Raw genomic sequence first — 15982 nt, 5'->3', positions numbered from 1 at the left:
TTGAAAAGCGCTTTCGAAAAGTAGCCTTTCAAAACACAAGGCAATGCCGTAGAATAGATGTCCGTTCACGGTAGTTTATTGTCAAATATACAGTATTTAAACAAAGTGATGAAGGCTTAAATTGAGTTGACTGCCGAGGAGAATCACAAATTGGTCGACCTGGATCCAAAATACAATGTAGTGTCAATACATCGTGAGATTTGTGACACCATCAAATCCCCGCGAATAACCAAGTTGACATTTTGAAATCACAAGCGTTGACAATTTTGCAAAAAATAATTGAGAACAGATGAGCTAGAGGTTGAATCACAACAGAAGCAACTACGACATGATACGAATGCTGGTACAGGATATGAAAATATTGATCACTTATTATAATGTGTATACACGTGTGTGTATATATATAGTATATACTATGTCAACATAATGACAACACAATACACATTAGGACTGTAAATAGAAACCCAAAGTCACGCAAGGTCATCCGTCAAATATGCAAAATGTGTCAGTTGAAGCAACATGAAGTTGTCTGTGCAATTGAGTAGCTTTCTTGCAAACATGACAATGTGTCATTTACAAATCATGATCATTTCTGTGCATTTCTTATACCACACTCCGAGAAATAAATATCACGATGAATGGCTTAGTGATAAATGTAGCAGTACAAGTCAACAAAAATTTGCATACATGAAAAAAAACTGTTCAAAACTTCAGGAATATTGATACTATTTAATGTAATAATGCAACAATTACATACAAGTTGTTACTATCCAGTTATCTTAATTGTATATGTCAGTTGGTCTTGGCAGCCATTGTGAGTACATTTCTAAGGAAGTTCAATCATACAAAATTCATCATTTGCGCAATGAAGCTCTTTTAGCTTGGAGGGACGATTGTTGCTTTTCACGAGTTGCGGTAAGGCTCGCTCGCTCGCTCGCTCGCTCGCTCCCTATTCCGTCACAAAATTGTACACAGAGAATGACAATGTAGACTAAAGAATCCTGACGTACACACAAAAAAGAAGGCAACTGAAGAATACAGGAATGGTAGAAAGTTGACAGGACAACCAAAAGTGTTTTGCCAAGAGGAAACGCTGTTGATCACAATCCAATCCTTTTGACTACATGCCTTTTGGAACAGATGAACCCTAATCCTGCTTCATTTGTCTGTGTAACACACCACGAAACATCTTAAGCTCCTATCCCTATTGCGAGCGCTTTAGAAGGCAGCCAACGTTGCGTTGCCGTCAAGGAGTTAGTTCATCGGGTTTAGGCAAACGCCTGGTGATCATTTGCGAGCTCCCCGCTGAGAACGCAATAATCAACGCCTTTGAAAAGACTCCAATTGTTCACCCCTCAAATATGGACACATCAGATAGCGTGTGAAGAGATAAACGTTGACAATACATCTTGCTCTGGTACTCAGAGTGATGATTGCGCACACACACACGCGCACACACACACGCACGCACGCACGCACACACACAACTTGCTCAGTCCATCTTCTCTTTGTGAACAAGTTTAGGAGCATCCACAAAGTCTTGCCCATTAAAGAGGATGATGGTGGCTGTGATGGCGCTACAAGCGCCCCAAAACATCACATAAGCAAAAGTCTCTGTCCATGTGTCACCTGAAAGAAAGAAAACAAAGCCCGGAATATTATTGATTGAAACAACTGACTAGAAACAAGTGGATTCTTTCAAGAGAAAAGACACTTTGGGAGCAAAACACACTCACGTGTCTGGAATGTATTTTTTCTATTCCAACATGTTTGCTCAGTCAAACAGGAAATGCAACAAGCTGACACAAGGGTGGGTGTGTCAGGTCATACTAAGTGCTAAATGGAATATCATACCAAGGCCTTCCTCATCGAGGAAGGAAAAGAAAAAAAAAAGCCTTTCAGCTCAAATGATGCTTATTCATTTCTTCGTAGCATTGCCCCATGTTTCTTAACTAAACTTGAAGCTCTCATGGCAAAGGGTTGATAATAGTCGAGATGAAATACAACTCACCAGCCATGAGAAAGCATACAATGCACATTGAGAATGCCACCAACATGACGATAGGTAGCTGTAAAACAAGATCAGAGGACGACATTGAAGTTCATTTGCCGACGCTGCAAAGTGACAAAATAGCCATGGACTCACGGTGAGGAACTTCCAGTCTTTCTGCACCCTGAGAGGACCGGGGCCGTCGGATTCATCAATGGCAAAATTGCCCAGGAACAAGTCAATTGAATCCTGAAAGCAAAGAAAGGGTACGTATTTTCCTCCACTTGTTGCACGTATTTTGCTTGAATTCTGCGTATGGAACATACTTGTCGGAAGCCATCAGAGAAGTTGTTTTTGTAATAGCGGATCATTGAGTTCCAGCCATCCATCAACAATCCCCAATGGGTTCTTTTCCCTGTCCTGAGTCGGGAAAGAGGGAGAAAACGTTTGGTCAGTGAGAAGCTGCGACAATCATGTCAGTAACAAGTGTTAGTCGTTTGATTTGCGACTGTACCTTGTGAAGTCGGTTTTTAACGCACCGGTTCCGGCGTACTGTACGGCACATGCGTTGGCATTGTCAGCCCATGCTGATTCCATTAGAAAGCACACACACACATCACATGTGAGAGAGGCAGAGAGGCAGAGAGGCAGAGAGGCAGAGAGGCAGAGAGGCAGAGAGGCAGAGAGGCAGAGAGGCAGAGAGGCAGAGAGGCAGAGAGGCAGAGAGGCAGAGAGGCAGAGAGGCAGAGAGACAGAGAGACAGAGAGACAGAGAGACAGAGAGACAGAGAGACAGAGAGACAGAGAGACAGAGAGTACGCTTACGTCACGTCACGTCACGTGACAACAAGGTAGATACAAGTAGCGCTTACCATTTTTGTAGATCCTCTCAAAGTCAGCCTGTTCTTCAAGACGCTGTCCCACATTCAGAACCCCCATTCTCTGTAGAGAGACAAGCCCATAGGGATGGTCAAGCTCATGGATTGATTGGCCTTTTTGTCTCAAGGTTTACCTGGAGCTGAGACTGCAAGGAGCGTCGTGCCAAAAGGCTCTGGATGACGTTGGTTCTGTCCAAGCAGTCCATACAGTTGCTGCGGAAGACGCCTTTCTGCTGGGCTAGTACCTTGCCGTCCGGGTTCACCATGAAGTAACTGCGCAAAGGGAGAGAAGGAAGGCCTTTGCGCTCGAACCTTCAACGCTTTCATTCGGCTGCCGTGTGAAATACCACCTGTATTCATCTTGCGTTTCGGCCACAGCTTCCACCAAGATCTGGAGACGATCCCATCTCATGTGGCTACACTCTTTGTGGAAGTCAAAGGCGATGTAACTGAGGATGGAAAACATTCATGTTCCAAAGAGAATAGAAGACAGAAATAGCACCCTTTCCATTTGCTTTGAAAAAGTAATGGAAAGAAAATGAAAGGAACCCAACGAGCGGCACTTACTTCAGCAATCCATTGTTGGTACTAGCCACCATCTTGGCAAATGCCTGTTCAAGTGGCTTTTCAGAGCCTTTCTGATTCACCTGGAAAACACCATCAAAAGAGCACTTGGAAATTGAGCTGTACGTACATCGTATTGCGAAAGCTTTCCAATTCTAGACAGCATATGATCTGAGCAGAGCGGCCTCAAATGATTTGGCCCCATTAGCAGGTTCAGAAGAGTTTGTTTGCCATAGATTGGAAGCTGAGCGTCAAAATGACTCCATGACCTCAAATGATTTGGCCCCATTTCATTGGAGACTTACCAGGTTCAGAAGAGTTTGTTTGCCATAGATGAGAAGCTGAGAGTCAAAATGCCTCTGGAAACCATCCAGCTGAAAGACATTTTCAAGCGCTTACTACGGAGTTGCGGCCATTCAAAGAGCAACTGAAGACTTGTCCTTACGTGACTGCTGGTTTTGCTGATAATGGGTTTGGGTTTGTATTTCAGGTTGGGCCTCTGACTCCAGTAAAAAGGCATCGAGCCTCTCGTCTATGGGACGGAAAAAGGATTTGACCACTTGCTTGGTCTGTCGGTCTGTCGGTCGGTCGGTCACAGTTGTAGTTACACTTGCCTGCACAAAGGAAGCTTTGGCTCCTTCGTATAATACCATCTGCTCCGTTTCAACAAAGTTAGCAGCGTGGCCCTCCGAATCAATGCCTGGGGAGTAGAGCACAGACTTGGCATCTTTTCTACTACTCAGTGTCAAAAACATTTGAACTCCAATCAACTGGAAGCGATTGAAAGAAATGGGCAGAAAAACGATCTTTTGTACGATGTTGGACAAATTTCCCTGGATCCGTCCGTTCCTAGCGCCAATATCATACGATGAATTAGAAAAGAAATCTCACCCACGGGAACCGATTCAATGAATCGTCTGAGATTGCTCAACTTCGAGCCTCATTGTGTAAGCCTGAGTCATGAAAGTAATATGCGCGGCGCTGCAGACTTTTCTTACCTACCTCTGACATAGTATCTGACACCAGCTCGGAAGCAGCTTCTGCGGGATATGAGGATCCACTCAAAGATCTTCCCGTTGATGCGACACGGTTTCATGACAATGACTGGACAAATAGATCGAGCAAGGAAACTAGTCTGCTACAAGTATAAGAATCTCTTCATTTGCTCGGACGTCAGCTGTTTGAATTTGTTTCCGACGAGCGCAAAAAAGGATACAGCCATGGAGAACAGGGAGCGCAAACCGGTGGAGCTACAGGAAGCGAGATGGTAAATTAGGACGGATTAGAAAAATACACAGCCGGCCGCAAGTGAAAGGGCCTTTGGTCACGTTACCTCTGGCTCGGCCGCTAGCTCTCGAAGGAGATTTGCATTCCACACAAACCTCTGATCTGCCTGAAACACGCACACATATCGTTATCGCTTCTCGTTTGTGAGCCGTCGATTGCGAAAGTTAGATTGGACTAACAAGGCATGTGGTTAGGGTGGCCAGGAGGGAGATGGGAGGCGGATTGATTGCTCGCTGGCTGGTTAGGGTTAGGGTTGCTGGCCGGCCGACCGACCTGCTGGCCGGCCGACCGACCTGCTGGCCGACCTCCTGGCTGACCTGCTCGCTCGCTCGCTCGCTCGCTCGCTCGCTCGCTCGCTCGCTCGCTCGCTCGCTCGCTCGCTCGCTCGCTCGCTCGCTCGCTCACTCACTCACTCACTCACTCACTCACTCACTCACTCACTCACTCACTCACTCACTCACTCACTCACTCACTCACTCACTCACTCACTCACTCACTCACTCACTCACTCACTCACTCACTCACTCACTCACTCACTCACCCTCTCGAGCAAGCTCATCTCCTGGAAGTCGGGGCTGGTATTGGCCAGCCGCTGAAGGCTGTGGCTCAGGTCATAATCCGTGCAAAAGTAGAAACCGTCTGTGGTCAGCACATTGTTTAGCATGGACAGGAAGGTCTTGTTCTCTTGAGACTAGGAAAATGACAGGAAAACAACCTCCTTAGCAGAGGCAGGCGGAAGTGGATCACACCAATGTTGAACTCAATCGGCAGCCATTGGAAAAGATGAAGCTCATCAAAGGACGGAAAATGTTGTCCTTGGTGTATTTCAACCGAAGCATGCAGAGACTTTCTATTCAGACATTTGGGGGGGAAAGGCTTTCATTTGGTCTCAGCGTTTACAATTTTCAACACAAGTCGCGCGTGTTAAGGTTTTGGGCTTTGTGTCTCTCTCTTGGCATAATAGGATAAGAGCGCCAAGCCAATTTGCACGGCAGTGAAACCTGATGTGAACTGCCAACATTTCCCAGGATCCAAAACACCAACATATACTACGTACAGTACATGTTCTCCACGGGGGCTGTAGTTCCATGAGGACCTTTGAGGGTTCGTTTTGCAAAGTGCCTAAGCTCCAAATTACAAGCGGCACCTTTTCCCTGCTTCTCTTTGTACCTGGATCTCTGACAGATGCAAAATTGTCTTCTTGTAAGAGATGATGTCAAAATCCACGGCTTTCCACACTGCATGACCCATGAGGCTGCCCACATTTCTTTTCCTCGTAATGACGATGAGGTACATCCCTACAGAAAGTCAGTCAGTGCAAGATCTGCAATACACGCAAAGACATACGCTTCCATGAAAGACAGTAGCTACCAGCAACCAGGCGAATGGTTCCCATGATGCCGCAAATTGGCCTGGTCACCGCTGAGGCAGGGATATCCTTTTTACCTGTCAATTCAAAACAGATGAGTCTTTTGACAAAGTGCCAAAAGGATAAATGTCACCTGTCAAGTCCGCATGAAGTCGTTAGACAACATCAGAATAGCACCGATATGCCACTCAATTGTCTGTAAGAGTCGTTGGTCTTACTTGTAAGGGTCATCTCGTTTGACACCCTGTCGATGGTCAGGACGGCATCAGCCCCTTCATCGCAGGCTTCAATGAAAAACCTTTCTGGGGAGGTGTGTCTGACAAGAGATTTACTGGTTACAATAGTACGTCAAAGACATGGTAGCTGGCAGCTGCTGCCTCAATGATGCAGATAGAGAGCCATGGGAACTTCCATCCATCCATCCATCCATCTCCTATATGGCTTATGATCATTAGGGCGGGGATGCCGGAGCTCGGAATTAAATCTCACAGGAACTGAGTCGTGCTCAGAAACAGATGAAGATTCCTGATGTTTAGCCACAGCGTCAAATAGAACTGAAGCCATGGGACCAAGCAGTGCTCAAGTGAGAGAGCTGCACAAACAACCTATTGTTGCCCTTTCATAATCCAAACTCCACTAACTGCATGTTCCTTGGCTCACACCAAAGTTTGCTCAAAAAGCAGTAGACTTGCTTTTGGTCTTTTCATTCAATATATGTTTAGAGAAATGCTCGTTTCGAAGCAAAGAATACATTGGAACTACATTTCAACTAGTCTTAACTAAATCATGGAGTGACGACATAGCAAGATTTCAAACAGAATTTGCAAGCGGTCAAGATTGCTTTTCTGGAATGTTACAAAAGAAAGGCTGTTGCAGGTTTGGCATTGCATACAGGAATACACGTCTGTCTGTCTGTCTGTCTGTCTGTCTGTCTGTCTGTCTGTCTTTTTTTCTTTCTTCCTTCCTTCCTTCCTTCCTTCCTTCCTTCCTTCCTTCCTTCCTTCCTTCCTTCCTCTCCCTCCCTCCCTCCTATGTCGCTCACACTGGCACGAGATATTCTTCAAGTCCAGAAGCGTCCAATCAAGTCAATTCTGGGATAAACATTGGCAACGATTTTATTTGCGAGCTAGCGGAAAATAAACTGCCTCAGTCGACGAAAATGGTCGTATCTCCAGAGAGACAAAACACTTTGAGGTTTTGCCTTGGCGCGGATAATTAATTTATTTTAATGATGGATAATGAGTTTCAACTTCAGTACTTCCGGGTCCAACAAGAGTACTCAGTGAACTTTAGCTGTCCTGGCACCTCGTTAGCAACAGCTTAATTTCCTCCCAGGTTGTAGCTACGCTCGTCTTGTGGCTAGCTTACTGGCTACAGTTTGATCGAGATAGTGTCTTTAAAAAAAATAAACATTGTCAATGAATGTACTTACAAATTGTATCGCTCGTAGGCGGTCGCCATCTTCGCTCCGTCGACCTAACCAAGCGTCCCAAATGTGACAGCCAGCCAGGCAGCGTCTGAGCTTGTGTTGCCAGCACTAATATATTGAACACGGAACAAAGCTTCGTGCCTCAATTGCTGTTTGTCAACGTTATCTGGCAACCACGAAAGGCGTGGCTATGAGCATATAACCCCGCCCTAAAAGCGCAAACGAAATGTGCCTGACCTGTATGTGGCTCCATTGATTTTGAATTTGTTCTTTAGTAGCTGTGAGTAGCTTTACAATCTTTTCATTGACTTAAAATCACCACTAAAAGGATTTTAAGAATGAACATTTCTTCTCTCCTCTACGTTTTCGTTACAAAAAAAGAACCGACGAACTCAGTAAAACTAATTAACCTCGAATCATGTCAAATAAGTGCACGTTTTTTCCTCTCCACGCTATAAATGTGCCTACATTGTCTGTGGTTTTTTGGTAAGCGAGTTTCTGTCAGGCACTGATGTCGCCACCTATCTCAAACTGAGAAGGGCCCAGCTTTATAAAGCATCGAAAGCCGACGCTTCTCTCTTTTCTTCCTGGTGGTGGCAGGCTTCTGGAGGTGGCACACGCGGAACCAGTAGTTCACCCTTTGCCACGAATGTAATGCATTAATGAAAGAGCAACAATGAACGGTAATTATAGCTGATCATGCATTAGAAAAAGTGCGATCCAAGCGAGTCCGCGTGCTCTGAATGTCCTTGTGGGAAGCACATGGCATGGGGAGCCAAGGAAGTGTTGCGTTGATCATTTCTTTTTTCCATTTATTCCATTTCAGAAATGATTCATCAAGATTTCCTTATGACTTTCATCTTGTCTATTGAAGTTGTAAAATTCCAAATCGGAAATGGATGACCAAAGTGAGTGAAAGTTTGCTTACTGCGTGCGGCCTTGAAGTTTGTAGGAAGGTTGTTTCTTGCTTTTCTATTTCTAAATGTCAATGCCGAAATGCTTTTTCTGCTCAAACCCCCCCCCCCCCCCCCCCCCCCCCCCAGGCTTACTCTGCTGGGTGTAATCACGACTAAAATGGTGGAACGCCCGTAACGTTAATGGTAAGTGTTGGTTGATATACCCGGAGTTTCATGCATTCTAGTGCTGCAATGATGATTCACTAGACTAGAGTCTCTGATTTTTCAGTGATGCTCTTTCACAGTGCACTGACCATGCATGTAGTTTCCTCTGCAGAATTTGTGTCGATGCCTCGATGGAACTTATTTCTACTCTCCTGCTTTCTTCAGGTATCCCAGACCTGCAGCTGAGTACTGTGTGATCCAAACTCAGCATTATGGATACACCGGGTGAGAGCAGGGCAACGACCTTGACACGCTGCTTTGTGTCGATGGCGGAGATTGGCAACGTCCGTCCATATTGAATGCACTGTATGACGCGTTTATGGTGAGTATTGCTCAACGATGCTTGCAAATGATCCAATTGCTGCAATGATGATTCATTAGACTAGAGTCTCTGATTTTTCCTAATGAAGTTCTTTTACAGTGCTCTGAGCATGCCTGCTTTACTTTGAGAAGGTTTTTGAGGTGCAAAGTATTTGAACTCTCCTTTTGTTTTTCAGCCTTCCAAATGGCAGGTTCCTCTCAAAGGTACGTCGAAACCAAATCATGTTCCGCCTCTAAATGTGGACTACTGACTTCATAAAGCTAGTTTCTGAGCATCCTGATGGACAGGGATCACATCATGGGCTATTCATTTCCAAAATGGTGTCTTGACATTTGCCGTGGCATTTTGTCACATGGTTGTGCCGGTGCCATTTTGTCTCGTAGCTCCCGCCCGACACATATCGGAAGGATACCGCAGCTTTGACATGTAAGTACAGTCGTTCCATTTTGCGCTTGCGTAGTGTGTGAGAACATACATGCTGTATTAATGGACAAAAAGTGTTACATGGTCTGTTTGGTCAATGATGATTCATGTTCATTCGGTTCTACTGATTTCAAGCTGAAGTTTACCCGCAGCGTACTGAGACACTCGGACCATTGAAAATAGTTGTTCTTGAACCCAGAAACTTGCCTTTTACCAAAGGGGATCCTAACCTATTGTTTTATACCCAGCTGATTGTGAGGCACTCGACACGATTGCATTGGACTACAGTTGATTTGGAAAGGTTGGTGTTAATTTGATGTTCATTATTATGAGTTCATTGGCTGAAATTTTAAATTCTCTTGCAGGCGCTGAAGCAGAGGTGTTGAAGTGGCCATTTTGTCTGCTGTTGAATGCATTTTGTAATCAATAAAAATGGATGAATCTGACATGTGTGCTGAAGTATATTTTTCATATCACGAACACGGAATACAGAGGCGGAAAGTAGTGATTTATAATCTATGAATCATTAGGGCTCACAAAATTGGCGCAAATGTCAAATGGACTCGTTTGGAGGCTTATAAATGTTAGAACAGTTCTTTGGCCATTTAGAAGTGATAGCAAGTAAACCAATGCACTTTTTTGTTGCAGTTACAGTCGTCTATAATTAAACCTGTACCTATTTCAAGTATGCAGTGGGATGGGTCGACTGTTTTATTTTGAAGGGGAACCGGAACTCCGCCCGCCTGCCCTCTTTTGTTCTTGTTTATGATGAAGCTTCTCTTCACTGGCAATAATGGTCCACCTGCAACAGGCCGTATCAAAACCAAATGAGATTTGATTGCAAATGATAGTTTAGCGAGCAAATTGGTGACTTGCCTGGCTCAAGCTTTGGCCAATTCAAGCGGAGTGCCGCTGTACGAGCATAGCAGGAACGTGGATGAAGGTGATCTTTTCGTTCTCTCTGTTCAATATTGGGGATATTTACGCGTTGCCACTTTCCGCAGCTGATGTTTACTTGAGGTGTTTTATAATCGTAGTCCGATCGAGTCTCCTCAAACGATGTAACGTTACCGCCGAGGCATGTACGTATACGTATGTGCAGCATTAGCCACACTCGATCGAGTGAGTGTCTACGTGGAAGGAAGGAACATTTCGAGCCTGAGCATTTCCTCCTTTGCATTTCCAGATACACGGAGGGAAGAAGCAGGGCTCGAGAAACTCTGGACAAGTTGGACAAGCTTGCCGCCGCCGTCGCCCTCGCCGCCGCCGTACAAAAACGTTGGCTACATGACGCCAAATGAGCGCATCTTCTATTTACTTCCGCATTTGACCAACCTGCACAGCAATTGCGCTTCCAACATATGAACACGATTGATTGCGAGAAGCCCGACTTGATTTTGGAGCCACTTCAGGGTGTACATCATCTGCACTGTTTTGTCCGACTTGTCCGTTTGAGCAAGTGGACAAACCATTTGAGAGAAAAGGAGCTGAGAAGTTTGTCAGTCAGTTTGCTGCAAAAAGTTCCTCGATCGACCATGACAGCTGTGGTCGGAAGAGCATGGGGATGGCTGCGTTCCTGGGCTAGGAGTGCAGCGTCAGACAAAACGAGGTCGGATCAAGATGAGCTCAACAAGCGCACTGGCTCTGGCTGGAAAGAGCACAATTGCCCAGGAGACGATGAGTACTGGGAAGCTCAGGAGAAACCGATGGAAATTGAAGAGGTGCGTGCAGGAAAACAAGAGATGGAGCCAACAGTTGAACCCGTTGCAAGATGGTGGTGGAATACATTCCTTCCAAAGTCTTTTCTTCCGCGGGGAAGGAAAACGCAGCCGAGCGGACTGAAGCCGAATTTGCGTCACATCAAGAGCGGCGAGCGGGATATCGACGGGGACTTTTCAGACTACGGAACGCCTCCTCCGTCCCCGACTCCCCGTTCTCGGCTAGCGTCGCCCTTTCGTCTCTTTGTGCGCAGCTGGAATGTGGAACTGTTTCCTGAGCATTATGAGATCTGCTTCAACTTCCTCCGCCACCTGTTTGACCTGTTTGTGGTGGGCTTCCTGTGGATTGTGTCGCCTCCCGTCAAGCTGATCTTGGAAATTTTGGGCATCCAGGGACCGCTGAGGCTTTGGCTCCATGGCATGGCCATGTTTTTTGTGTCCACAGTGGGAATGGCTGGACTCCTGTGGCTCATCCAGGAGCATCTCCCAGAGTTTGCTTTTATCTACGGTATCGTGCAAGCTTTGGTGATCTCCGTCAGCTTGAAAAACAGCGTGCTTTTCGGCTTGGAAGATGAACAACCACGAGTGGAAGAGGAGAGCATGGAAGCTGAGATGAGCGACGGAGAGCAGAAAGAATTGCTTTGTGCAAGTGACAAGAAGAAGACGAGCTAAACCTCTTGGTAAGTAGGGAAGGTCATCAGTTGGCAGGCTCTTCGACACTAATACAGCCGCTCGCTCACACTCCATTGCTTATCTCCATGTAAACATGCCTCAGGCCGAAGTAAACGTCCTTGTCGATTTGCGTTTATGATACGAAGCTCTTCCCGATCCGTGACCGCATGACAAAATGGCCACCTCTCCACAATGGCTATCTCAGCATCACGTCGCTTGGTTTACCATTGAAAATCAAGTGTGAAACCAACTCCAACCACTGAGAAGAAAAGACACACACACACATCCGAATGCTGCGCCATATGACCAATTTACAACGGTGGTGGGTGTTGCACCCAGTGGAACAGATCACAATTTTGTCTCGCCAAATCATTGTATGGGAAAAAAAAGCGTCATTTGAATAGGTAGAGTGGAGGCCGGAGACTCTGGTGTCTCCAAATCCACAATAAGTTAACAGTGTGGTGTCCTCCGCAGGTGGTGAAATGGATGGAGCCGATAGCGGAACATCAGTCGCAAGAGCGCCCGGCGCAGTTTCTTCCAGCACCCTCTTAGCCGTCTGTCCGTCCATCCATCCGTGGCGCATTTATGACAGATCAAGTCACTTTGAACAGACACTTCTTGTGAACTACAAGTTGGACCATCTACCACTTAAGTTGACTGTTCTTTCAGCCAAAGATTTGTGGGACACTTTCCCCATCCACTTTTAGAATTCCGTTGCAATGACCCCCTGTGTGTTAGGAGATCAAATGCACAAGAGCCACTATACTTGGCCCAAGCAAGCAAGCAAGTTATTGGGACGTGAAAGATGCTCTTTTCTTTCATGACCTGCAACGTTAGCAAGGAAATAAAAGATACAATGATCAAACGGCACTTGACATGTATCACTTTTTGTGTTTTTCAAATGGAGCCAGCCCAACATTTGGTGTCATCCGTCATGAAAAGCAGACCTGGAAGGTAAACGTGCCGCTGACAAAGCACTTGTCATTCAAAACAAATGGCGCCACTGTTTCTTTCGCATTTGCTTGTCTGTTTCATTTGCCTCCTCTTTGCTCCTTGCGCTTTGATGCACTTGTAAATGTGGCGTTCGTTATTTAGGACAGAAAAGACGAGCGCATCACAGTTGAAAACTTTAATTCACATTCAGTTGGCTGAATTGTATTTACACAAATGTGCATTCCCAGACCCATGTAGCGTACATATTGGATGGCTTTTGCATGTACACAAAATGCTGGAATAAAATAAGTGTGTGTGATCCACAAAACAGATAGTGATATTCAGTGAAGTGAATTCTCTCAGTGGTGAGAAATGAGAGCACAAAGCTTGGGCCACAACATTCATGCGCCGCCGCCACCGCCACCACCTCTCGTCTTCTCCTGTCTGACAAACGGCAATGAAAAGCATCCCAAAGCCCAACGTAGCACAGCAGGAAGAGCACTATCACCCTTCATCTGTGGAATGAGGATTTTTTTTGTTTGTAAACAACATGCAGCAGAACTTAACAACTTAACGTTTAGGTGATTATTACAAAACGTGTCGAGTAAATGAGCAGTTATTCACGGCAATAGTATCGATCGCTTCTCACATGGCAGTCTGCTGCAAAATGTCAGATGTTGGACTATATGTCCAAAGGAAAAGCACATGCTAATGAACACGCCGAGCTTTTCAAAACTACCAACACCAGTTCATTAAACCTAACACTATCGGGGGAAATGAAGCCACGAGTCGATTTGAAATCACATCTCTGTTCATGTCTCAATGTACAAGCTATTTGGATGGCAATGTTGTATTGTACAAAACCATACAGAGGAGTTTCCAGCTTGTGTTGTTCTTTCAAACGACATGGTTGGGAATGAATGACTCAACCGTTTCTCCACTCCACATTGTGTCACTGCACGTCGATCACCAATCAATTCATTCCACGCAAAAATAGACCCACCTGCCAGTAATGATGTAGCATACGGAGATTTAGTCGCGAGTTTGGTCGTTTGCCGAGTAAAGCACCGTTGTGCGTGGTGTCAATTCGTCCGTCCATCCATGTATCTTCATATTTCAAATCTGCTTGTAATCACTATTTGAGAGTGCAGTCACATGGCTTTGGAATATAGAGCAAGAAAACAAGCCATTTCTGTTGTACAGCTCTGTATGATCAAGCGCAAAATACACGACCGGATTTGATTTGATTTACCATCTTCATACGGCAAGTCTTGAAATACAAAACGACACGCTGCCTTCCATACGGATGAGTAAGTCATCAAAATTCATTGCGGTTTTTCTTTGGTGCTTATGACAAATCAATACAGGTTAAAACCGTCAATAATAAATGTTTATGGCGGTTGGTAGCAAGCAAGAAGGCTCTGACCAGAAAATGGCTAAATACTTTACATACTGACTCGAAATGACTCGATTGATGTGATGTACATGAAGGAGAGAATCACACCTAGAGTGAAATAGCAAATCAATAGCTTGATTGAAAGAAATGATGTCCAAATCAACAGAGTCATGTGCCCCTATTACTGTAAAGATGAAAAACAAAAAATGGAGAGCATCTTGATACGTGTGGATTAAATGTTAGTTGAGCTATGGACTACTGCTGCCAGTTTGATTGTTTGGACTTTTCTCATGTCTTTTTGAAAACAACCCAAAAAGGAAATGTCATCTCTATAACACATCTTGGCGAGATTCTGTTTTCTAGATGTCGGAAAAGAGAAAGCGTATTCGTAGCATCTTAATAGCTTTGACAAGTGCCATGTGTGGAAGGTAGCATGAAGTTTGGCGCTGTCTTTCTCTGTGATGGGTGGCGCTTAACGCTCGGTAGCAGGCCTGTGCCGATGTTGTGATGAACCCCCCCACCCAAAGACACTATCCAAGAACCTGCTACTCACCAATCCATCCATCCGTCCGTCCGTCCGTCCGTCCGTCCGTCCGTCCGTCCGTCCATCCATCCATCCATCCATCCATCCATCCATCCATCCATCCATCCATGGACAGGGCTACCTAGTGAGCATGTGACCTTCCAGACTTTGGGGGCGCCGTGGGTCCCCCGCCCCCCCTCTGTTCGTGATCCCTCCGTCCGTGGCCCAGGATACAGTGCGCGCTGCCACAGCCTTCGTCGTCATCGTCTCCCTCGCTTTCGGAGGACGACTCGCCAAACTGGCGAGGCTTCTCGTAAATACAGCAACCTGAAACACAGCGTGCTGGATTAGTGAGATAAAAGCATTTACACAATTTTAGGGGGGGGGGGGGGGGGGGATCCTCCCTCACGTGACTTGAGCGCAACTGTAAGTGTTGCAGAAAGAACAACGGCAATGCTGCTGAGGTGGTGGGTGTGAGCTACTCACATTTGGAAGACCTCCTCCCTAGGTGCTCATTGTCAACCGTGTCGCTGGACCATTCGACCTTTTTCTCGGTTTTCCTCTTCCTTAGCTTGATTGTCAGACTGCGTCCCTCCTGGAAACATGCCAGAAATACATCATGTCAACAGCACTTGTAACTTTAGATCGATTAGGGTTGACACCATCCTTTTCTAAACGGTCGGTAGGCCGGCAGGCAGGCAGGCAGGCAGGCAGTCCGCTTACCTGTTTCATTCCCGAAAATCCACGCCAGGTCATAAGGAGACTAAATGGCACTTAAACCGTGACCTATTTGCACGAGCGTTACTACTGAGCGGGCCTATGAGCAAGTGGAACGCTTATTAGCCACTGTGACGCGTGCTCACCTGAAACGAAATGACTTGACGAGCGGTCCTTTACGATTTACCTGCTGAGGCGGTGGCGGGGTGCTGGTTTGCACAGTCTCCGTTATGGTCTCACTTGACGTCCCAGGAACCTCAGCCATCCCTGGAGCTTGTTTGCTAACGCGAACGTCAGCTAACTTTAAAGGTGGTGGATTTCCCAAAATCGCCCTTTAACACCGTGTTCTAAAAGCATCAATAATAACTCACAGATGAGAATAAAGTCAAAGCTTGGAAGAAAGGTTGATGAAAGTCAGATATGAGCTCCCGAGCAATCTGATGGAATGGGTTGTGCCCAACCAAAATAGTCAATTTTCAACAATGACACATAGTTAGCAGGACTAGGAACGGAAATGTCTTATTGTGGTGTCAAATGTTACAACGTCTATATATAAATAATGATACACGAGGGCTCGAAACAAAACGCAGCACAGCAGTTGTATTTTTTTTTCAATATTTTATACAATGTTCGATTCGAAC

General features: G+C 45.7%; 3 protein-coding genes and 1 non-coding gene across 4 annotated transcripts; 2 read left to right on the top strand and 2 right to left on the bottom strand.

The window, feature by feature from the left end:
- Positions 1 to 49: 49 nt before the first annotated feature.
- On the bottom strand, positions 50 to 7686 carry sacm1la (SAC1 like phosphatidylinositide phosphatase a). The gene is made up of 20 exons (XM_049750484.2): positions 7520 to 7686; positions 6306 to 6403; positions 6090 to 6164; positions 5889 to 6016; positions 5260 to 5409; positions 4765 to 4824; positions 4648 to 4681; positions 4434 to 4535; positions 4046 to 4131; positions 3877 to 3963; positions 3737 to 3805; positions 3435 to 3514; positions 3218 to 3316; positions 3002 to 3140; positions 2862 to 2931; positions 2505 to 2577; positions 2317 to 2410; positions 2147 to 2239; positions 2012 to 2069; positions 50 to 1629 (listed from the first exon to the last, which is right to left on the bottom strand). The coding sequence occupies exons 1-20, from the start codon at positions 7546 to 7548 to the stop codon at positions 1493 to 1495; spliced, it is 1761 nt and encodes a 586-aa protein (XP_049606441.1). The 5' UTR covers positions 7549 to 7686; the 3' UTR covers positions 50 to 1492.
- Positions 7687 to 8999: 1313 nt separating this feature from the next.
- LOC125987572 (small nucleolar RNA SNORD52) lies at positions 9000 to 9069 on the top strand. Its single transcript, XR_007488048.1, has one exon. It is a non-coding gene; the product is annotated as a small nucleolar RNA SNORD52 (small nucleolar RNA).
- Positions 9070 to 10101: 1032 nt separating this feature from the next.
- c19h6orf47 (chromosome 19 C6orf47 homolog) lies at positions 10102 to 12642 on the top strand. The gene is made up of 3 exons (XM_049750492.1): positions 10102 to 10325; positions 10569 to 11780; positions 12247 to 12642. Exon 2 carries the CDS (start codon positions 10744 to 10746, stop codon positions 11770 to 11772), a length of 1029 nt encoding a protein of 342 aa, XP_049606449.1. The 5' UTR covers positions 10102 to 10325; positions 10569 to 10743; the 3' UTR covers positions 11773 to 11780; positions 12247 to 12642.
- Positions 12643 to 12886: 244 nt separating this feature from the next.
- ppp1r11 (protein phosphatase 1, regulatory (inhibitor) subunit 11) lies at positions 12887 to 15830 on the bottom strand. Its single transcript, XM_049750501.2, has 3 exons — positions 15529 to 15830; positions 15111 to 15219; positions 12887 to 14951 (listed from the first exon to the last, which is right to left on the bottom strand). Exons 1-3 carry the CDS (start codon positions 15604 to 15606, stop codon positions 14767 to 14769), a joined length of 372 nt encoding a protein of 123 aa, XP_049606458.1. The 5' UTR covers positions 15607 to 15830; the 3' UTR covers positions 12887 to 14766.
- Between the last annotated feature and the right edge of the window lie 152 nt (positions 15831 to 15982).

Source organism: Syngnathus scovelli, chromosome 19, assembly GCF_024217435.2.
Source record: "Syngnathus scovelli strain Florida chromosome 19, RoL_Ssco_1.2, whole genome shotgun sequence".
NCBI lineage: Eukaryota > Metazoa > Chordata > Actinopteri > Syngnathiformes > Syngnathidae > Syngnathus > Syngnathus scovelli.
This window is presented reverse-complemented; position numbering and strand designations above follow the sequence as displayed.